Source organism: Ursus arctos, unplaced genomic scaffold, assembly GCF_023065955.2.
Source record: "Ursus arctos isolate Adak ecotype North America unplaced genomic scaffold, UrsArc2.0 scaffold_16, whole genome shotgun sequence".
Taxonomy (NCBI): Eukaryota; Metazoa; Chordata; class Mammalia; order Carnivora; family Ursidae; genus Ursus; species Ursus arctos.
The window spans coordinates 13,945,536-13,954,111 of NW_026622830.1; the positions used below are offsets into that span (position 1 = coordinate 13,945,536).

The 8,576-nt window shown below is 52.9% G+C and overlaps 1 protein-coding gene across 7 annotated transcripts in view; it reads left to right on the top strand.

The window, feature by feature from the left end:
• Positions 1–8,576, top strand: part of SLC13A3 (solute carrier family 13 member 3) — a 71,778-nt gene extending 63,202 nt beyond the window's left edge. For 4 of the 7 annotated variants that reach the window (XM_048222244.2, XM_048222243.2, XM_048222245.2 and 1 more), the window contains 3 exons: positions 852–1,013; positions 3,479–3,616; positions 6,806–8,576. In XM_048222244.2, the coding sequence (XP_048078201.1) occupies positions 852–1,013; positions 3,479–3,616; positions 6,806–6,982 (477 nt within the window). In that variant the 3' untranslated portion in view covers positions 6,983–8,576. The remainder of the gene's footprint in view (positions 1–851; positions 1,014–3,478; positions 3,617–6,805) is intronic. The other 3 variants (XM_048222246.2, XM_048222248.2, XM_048222249.2) reach the window with 1 other exon arrangement.

The following is an 8,576-nucleotide window of genomic DNA, read 5'->3' on the forward strand; positions in this document are numbered from 1 at the left end:
GGTAATGTGTGCAGGTGCCAGGCAACCTGTAAAGCCTCAGGGCTGATGATTCTTTTTTTTTTTTTTTTAAGATTTTATTTATTTATTCGACAGAGATAGAGACAGCCAGCGAGAGAGGGAACACAAGCAGGGGGAATGGGAGAGGAAGAAGCAGGCTCATAGCAGAGGAGCCTGATGTGGGGCTCGATCCCAGAACGCCGGGATCACGCCCTGAGCCGAAGGCAGACGCTAAACCGCTGTGCCACCCAGGCGCCCCAGGGCTGATGATTCTTATGATGAAATGAGTGATAATACAATGTTGTGTTATTGTAATAATTATCCTTATCATTACTCACAAATGTCTTTATTATTGAGTCATTTGGCTAGTGCTGTATCTAACATATCTGATACAGTCTTTATGGATGATATATAGTATTTCTTGTATATATTATTATATAATAATGATCAGATTACTAATGAATACTTTGTATACATAATTGTGTTAATATTTTTGTCATTCATCACCATCCACAGAGGGTCCAGTTTTCCTCTCTCACTCAAGTTGGAACTTAGAGGTGCTAGAGCCAAATGCATTATTTGGGGATCCAGGGGTTTGGGTCCTGGGCCTACAGAGCTGGAGTAGAGAGCCGTTCAAGAAGCAGAGACGCTGATGCCAGTGGGCTGGAATGTGTGGCCTTGGACCTGTCACTTACCCTCCCTGAGCCTCAGTCTCCCCGTCGGTGAAGGAGCGTGGTGGTCACAGTCCTCATCACGGTGGTTCATACTAACCTCTTCCTAGACCCAGCCCTGGGGGACGGCAGCCAGAGCTGGGCGGGGGTGTGAACAGAGGCTCCCCTCCCCCCCCACCGCAGGAGTCGGGGCTGTCCGCGTGGATCGGTGGGCAGCTGCACCCCCTGGAGAGCGTGCCCCCCGCGCTGGCTGTGCTGCTCATCACTGTCGTCATCGCCTTCTTCACCGAGTTTGCCAGCAACACGGCCACGATCATCATCTTCCTGCCGGTGCTGGCGGAGCTGGTGAGAGTCCTGGGGCCGGAGGGGCGGGCCGGGGGCGGGGCCGGGGGCGGGGCTTCAGAAATCTCTCCGCTGCCGGGAGGAGCTCCATCCGGCTACAGGTGCCTTTGTTCTCTTCCAAAATGCCTGAAACTGTCAGACCCTGATTTTTTTTTTTATACCGATATCTTTTTTTTCTTCTTTAAGAAATACGCAGAGTAAATACTTTCAAAAGGTACCAAATTTTCTTCCTTTGGAGACTTTTCTGGGAAAATGTAAATTTTCAAATGTGGATTAAGACGAAGTAGGAAGTCTGAGTAGACGAATAACCACAGAAGAAATCGTTGTGGTAGGCGAAGTGCTAAGCTCCCTCTGAAGAAGGGTTTCTCAGCACTGTTGGCATTTGAGGCCAAAGAATTATCTGTTGTGTGGGGGGCTGTCCCGTACGTTGTACAGTGTTCAGCAACATCCCTGGCCTCTATCCCCTAGGTCCCAGTAGCACCGCCCTAAATCGTGACACTCAAAAATGTCTCCAGACATTGCCAAATGTCCACAGGGCGGGGGGGGGGGGGGGACAAAATCCCCCCCTGTGGAGAACCACCACCCTAAAAGCCACCAGCCAGTCCTCGGAGGGTCGGCAAACCTTCAAAGACCAGCTAGCTCCCACCTTATTCACGCTATTTCAGAGCACAGAAAGTTGGAGAAAGCCATTCAATCCAGGAATAAGGTGAGCAAAACCCAGACACTAAAACCAAAGAAGGACAGCAAAGGGAGGGGGGGAGTCACAACTCAATCTCACATGTAAACAAAGATGCAAACAGCAACATAAATCTAAGATCATGAGAAAAGAACAATATATCATGATCAAATAGAATTTGTATTCGGAATTTCAAACCCAATTAACACTAGAAGCGATCAGCAGCGTTCTGTATTTAAATAGATTAAAGAAGACCAAGCCATGTGGTTATCTCAATAGAATCCAGAACTGATCCCATTAAATCAGTGAGGCAACTACACGCTTTGTCAACAGTAATATACCAGGCACACTGACCTGAGCCACTTTGGTTTTGGTTTTAGTTGGCTTAGTTTTGCATGAATTTGTAATGGCGATCACACGGTGTTAGCACACAGAGATGTACTTTATCCTTTTTCAGTGACTAGAGGATATTCTGTTACCAGCAGATAGCGGTGGGTCTATTTAAGATCTCCACTGAGAGACAGTAAATCGTTTCCAGCCTTTGCCGTGATCCAGCCATGCCTCCTGGACCTTTCCTTGTCTGTGCACCCCTGCTTCCCGCTAGCTACACGCCTCGATGAGACCCCGGATTGAGGGGCATGTGCCCCTTATAATTCTGTTAGATCTAGGCAAAGCGGGCACGCCATTTTACACCCCCATCAGTAGTGGGGGGCGGGGGTCCCCCAGCTTTGCCAAGTGTGATTTGATTGAATCACACCCTTCCCCAGATCTGAGGGAGCAGATGATTGAGAGAGATGGGGGCGCTGTGAGGTGAAGGGGAGGAGAAGCGTGGACCCAGCCAGGTCTGTTGGGGCAACCTTTGCTGGAGAAGACACTAGTGGATGACACAGTGGTCTAAATGGTGCTTGTTGTCAAAACCAAAACGTGTTACATGTCGGGGGTAAGTTTAGCTCTCTTTGAGAAAATGGATATGCTTTGGGTTATCAAAATTCCTAGAGGGGCCAAAAAATGTCCTATCTTAAATACAATAGCAGAGAGGAGACCAACAGGAATTGTAGATGAGTACATCATTTGAGAAAGGTGACCAACCAGCCCACTGAATGAGGCCAACACAGAGACGCATTTGATTCACACAGTCTTAGAAACTGGGAAATGCTTCTCAATAGATATGATCTCAAACTCTCTGTGTCTCTGAAATCTGGTGAGGCCCCAGCTAAAGGTGCCCAGGGACTGGCTGTGGGGACAGTTTGGCTGAGGGAAGGACCAGGCAGGGAACTGGGTGTGTCTGAGCCGTGATTCTCAGCATCAGCCTCAGCTGGGAACTTGTGAGGAATGCAGGCTCCTGGGGCCACCCCAGACCTGCTGAATCAGAAACTCTGGATGAAGTAGGGCCAGCAAGCTGTGTTTTAGCAAGTCCTGCAGGTATGATGATGCACTCTCAGGCTGGGGACGGTGTGTTCTAGAAAAATCTCCCCGGCCCAAGCTTGCGGCCCCCGAATGTCACTAACCTTGGGAATGTCTTTTCCATGTGTCCCTTGGTTTGGGTTCTCTTCTTGTCTGTCTCTGCGTTCGCCTGTGGATCTGCGTTTCGGGCTGTATGTCTCTCTGTGTATCTCCACACCTGTCTCCCCGTCTGCTGCGATTGTTCTCGGCCACTCTGCCAATCTCTGTCTCTACGCCTCTGTCATCGCGTCTCTTTCTGTCTCTGTCTGCTGTTGTGGCTTTCAACCATCTCCATCTGTTGTGGTGGCTTCCGTTTCCCTGTCGTGGTGTCCCCCTGCACCCGGACCAGGCCATCCGCCTGAGAGTGCACCCCCTGTATCTGATGATCCCCGGCACGGTCGGCTGCTCCTATGCCTTCATGCTCCCCGTCTCGACGCCCCCCAACTCCATTGCCTTCGCCTCTGGACACTTGCTGGTCAAAGACATGGTGAGTCGGGGCTCGTCCTAGCAGAGGCCTGAGAGGGGGGTGGCCAGCAGGTGCTGGGCAAGACGTCTGGACGGGACCCCCCACTCCTGCTCCTCCACTCCCCCCAGTCTCCGAGTAAGTCATTTGCAGGGGCAGCAGGAATATCCAGGTTCCTTTAGCAAACACTCTGGGGTGATTCTTATGCTTAGACAATTTCAGGAAACATTGCCTTAGTGAAGACTTTCCAGAGTCTGCTACAGGGACAAGGGACTTCCTTCTCTCTCTGGGTGCTGCTCTCTTTTCTTACTCGTTCAGCCAACTGCTCCGTGCCTGGAATCTGTAGGAGAGCCGAGCAGCGGGCTGCACCCTGGGGGTGAGGCTGAAGCCAGGGTGGTGGAGATTCACCAGTGTGTTCCCTCTCCCCACGCTCCCCTGCCTCCCTCCTCCTGCCTCCCTCCTCCTGCCTCCCGCTGCCACTTCCCCTCCACTGGCTGCCTGGGGGCACTCAGGGAAGGCAAATCCTAAACCGTGTAACCGAAGAGGGTGATGTGCTTAAACCAATTCCTGGTCGGGTCTCTCCAGGCACAGAGCCTCTGGCAGGATAACCAGGCTAAACCCGGAGGGGAAGGGAGGGAGGTGGTGGGCAAGAGTGACAGAAGGAGGTCACAGAGCAAACAGAGAGAGAAGGAGGAGGCTGGTGTGCCTGGAGCGGAGTTGGAAGGATGAGGCCAGAGGCTGGGGGGGGGGGTTGCAGAGCAGCAGGGCACAGACTTGGGATATTATGTGGCTCACAGTGGGAGGACTTTAAAGGGATTTGAGCAGATAGGCTGGGTCTGAGAACCCAGGGGAAGGTCCCACAGGACCAGCCAAGAGGGTCCCTGGCTTCACGGAGGACAGAAATCACATGTGGGCCAGAGGCAGTGAAAACTGAGTTTATTGAATAAAAATTGAGTGACAGACAGAGGATAGTGGACGGAGTGTCTGGGAGACTCAGAGAGGAGAGAATGAGTCTCATCGTTGCTTGGGGTTAGGGGTTTACCTTGGAAAAGGGTCTAGGGAACGTCCGTGTGCCTTTAGGAATCCACGGTAGGTCCCATCAAAGGGGAGTCAGGTGAACCGTCAGCGCTTTTCCATAAATCACTGGAGGGGGCGTATGGATGCCAGCTTCAGCCGCGGTTTGTTGGAAGCTGTTGTCCTGGAACGTACCTGGGATCTGGCTCTTCTTTAATGTGATCAGGTGTTTGGGGGCTTGGACAGAACTCAGAGAATGATTCACTTTCTTGCTTCCCCCTCGAAGTGGGAACTTGCTTCTTCGGCTTATTCAGAGGTCAAGTATAGAACAGGAGTAAACGGGGCCTGGCAGGAAAACAGCCAGGACGGAGCCCTTCTAAAATAGAGTCCCTGCAGCGTCCCTACTTCATAGTGACGGGGTTTGACTCCTGCCTTTCCCAGATCACTTTGGCTGTGGGGGTGGAGGGGATCGCTGGGGGCTGGGGCTGAGTGTGGACCGGGGAGGCCGGCTCGGGGAAGGCAGCAAGAGGGCAGAGACGCAGACATGACGTTGGCCCGTTCTGAGAACAAGGAGACAGTGAGAGAAATGGAGAGACATTGTGGGGATGGGAAGAGGCCGAGGGGCACAAGGGGGCCCAAGGGGGCCCAAGGGGGCACAGAGGGGCAGACGTGTCAGAGCCAGTCTGGTGCGTGCCCATCTGCGGGCTCTGCTCCTGAGAGTGACGGTGTAGGTAGTTGACGTGACAACGAACGTGGGACAAAGCAGGCATTTTAAAAAATATTTTATTTGTCAGAGAGAGAGAGAGAGAGAACAAGCAGGGGGAGCGGCAGGCAGAGGGAGAGGGAGAAGCAGGCTTCCCGCTGAGCAAGGAGCCCGATGTAGGACTTGATCCCAGGACCCTGGGATCATGACCTGAGCCGAAGGCAGGCACTCAACCGACTGAGGCACCCAGGCGCCCCCCTAAAGCAGCTATTTTGAGCCAGGCTCCCAGAAGCCCGGCCCTCCTCCCAGCCACCCCAAAGCTTTGGCCAGTCGCCTTCTGAACCTCCAGAGTGGCCAGGGCTTGACCCCTCCCCACCCCGAGCAGAGGGGCAGGCCAGCATCACGCAGTTGGCCCTTGTCATTGGTTGTACTCCCTTCACAACTGGTGTCCTTTCCGTGAGCCATCCGTGGCAATATTGACGTAACAATTTTCCTAAATCCGCGACATTTTTTAAAACACTTAAACAAGAGTATTTAAAGGGAAGAGTTTCTGACCCATCTGGCCATGGAAAACTGGTATTGTATGCCATCGAAGGTAAGTCTAAAAAAACAGACACAGACAAAAAAAAAAAAAAGCAAAAGAATTACATTCACCCTGAAAACAATCGCCTGGAGAAGGTTCTGAGCCCCCACTTTCTCAAGAGGGCCATTGGCAAGGAAGGGAGAGTGTTAAGGGCACGACAGCACCAAACGGAGACTTTCTCAGGCGGAATAGACTCAAAAGGGGGTTGAGAAGAGAGCGCCTCTCTCCCTGCACAGTTCACAGCTGAGCAGTGCTGAGGTCAACAACCAGAAAACCTGGAGGAGAAACAGATTTTCAGCCCAAAGTTGGACTGAATGCACAAGGGGTTAGCCCGGCGGAGTGGGGGGGGGGGGGGAGAGAAGCAAACAGGCAGACTTGTTTTAGCTACTTAAAAAAGGTTGAAATTTCCATAAGACAAATTCTTCAAAACAAAGCAGTACGGCCTTAAGTAGGCATGGAGTGTGGATAGGTGTGAGTGTGTGTGTCTGTGTGAGTGTGTACGTGTGTTATTGATCAAACCAGATTATTTTCAAGCTGTGTGATGTGGGTAAGCCAACCTCTCTGAGCCTTGTTTTCCTCTTCCGTAAAGAGGAAGTAACAAAAATCACCCTTGGAGGGTGTCATGGGGATGGGTTGAATGACACATCCCTAGCACACCTGCACGGTACAGCGCCGGGCCCCTGGAAACCACTCGGCAGATGCGGACATTGGCAACTCTCTGAGGGGCAGCCTAGGCTAGCATAAAGATGGAAGGGTCTTGGGCATCTACCAGCCTGGACTCGTGTCCTGGCACCGTCACTGCCGGCTGGGAGATCGTGAGTGAGTGAGTGAGTTCCTGACTCTGAGCGTGGGTTTTCCCATCTGTACGATGGACACTGAGCTGATCCCTCCCTTTACCTGGGCTCCATTTCAGGTGCGGACAGGCCTCCTGATGAACTTGTTGGGTGTCCTGCTGCTCAGCCTGGCCATGAATACTTGGGCACAGACCATCTTCCAGCTGGGCACCTTCCCGGACTGGGCCGACATCCACTCAGCCAACATCACAGCACTGCCATCTGCCTTGGCCAACGACACATTTCGGACCCTTTGAGCCCCCCTCCGGGACCCTCTCTGGGCTGGGCCCTCCCAGAAGGCTTCTGCCATCACCTGCTGCTAGGACTCTACAGGATGATGGAGCAGTTCTTTTCTGTGATCCAGTATGCAGAAAGCAAGGGTGACCTCCAGTGGTCCACTTGGGCCCACAGGCTCATTATCTAGGACACCCTCTCCTTCTCTTTCGTGGAGGTCAGGGCCCAGATATCTCCCAGATCTGCTGCCAGAGAAACAAGCTCCTTTAGCTCTGAGCTGTTCTATGGCTAGGGTGCAAGGGAGCCCTATTTCCCTATTTCAGCAGCAGGAAGCATGTCTGGAACGGCATTTGTCTTACACAGCTGGAATGGGAGGGGCCATTGATTCCCACGGACACCGCTAATGTCCCCCAGGGCCTACTTTAGGTTACACTCTGGAGAGACCGTCTTGCCTTTAGATGTCGCCTTCCTCAGAGAGGCTTCTGGGGCTGCACTGTCCCAGCTGTTCACAGCCACAGCATGTCCTGCCCAGTCTGTGCCCGTTGTTTGAATCTGACCCCTGCCGGTACACCGCAGCCGCCACAGCCGGGGATGCTTTCGGTCCCTGGAGACAGCGGAGGGACAGGTGTCCTCCTGAGGTCGAGGAGGCTGTGCGGATCCTCCTCGCTGCACTTCCGGGTGCCTGAGCACACCAGGGGAGTTCTAGAAACCCTGACATCTCTACCCACGCTTTTTAGGATGTTCCTCTTTAATCTGATTCAGTTTGACTGTCATTCTGGGGTCAGGCCGAGCCCTGGCCCTACTGTCCTTCCAACGAGGACTCTCCGATGTGTAGCCAGCGGGGGACTTTGTGGCTGCCAGCTACTGCTTATTGCGACAGCTGGTCCTCCCCTCCCTGCCCATACCCCGAGGGGTAAGCATGTTTCATTAGCAAAGGCCACATTTTTCAGGAATGAAAAAAAAAAAAAAAGTCAGAAGATACATTGGGGGCTCATAAAAGGCCAGGGTAAAATTTCTCAGGCAGGCAAAACATCGTAACCTCTTCTACAGAGGGGGTCAACCGAGACTTCCCCTGAGCCAGTGGCTGGTGGGGGCTGTCCTAGATCTGACCCCTCCTTGTTTCCAGCAGAAGCATCTAGGCATCCCCAGTGAACAGCACAGTGTTAGGCCCAGCGGGCGCTCAGGAAGTGGAATGAGTGGCCCACATTAGCCTGGCACTGGACAAGGTGCCCATGGGGGGTCCGGAAGCCTCGTGTCTCCCCTTCCTACACATCTGAGGGATGATGTCCCCCGAGCAGTGTGGGCTGGGACGGCAGCACCCAGAGACTGAACTTGTCCTCCGTACGGCATGAGTGAGTCACGGCTGTTTCCCTGGGAGCAGCAGGGAGGAGAGAGGAAAGGCCCCCACGTTGGGGGATGGTCTCCACCTCTTCCCGCATGAGAACTTCAGTATCCAGTCACGTCTACAGCCCGTGGGATTTGGGAGCTGCACTCCTGGAGAGCAGGGGACCAGAGAAGTCCATTCACGGAGAAACCCATGGGACCTGTAACCAGATGAATCGTGATTTCAAATACTTCTGATTGAAAATGCTATAAAATAAAGAGCATTAATCAACA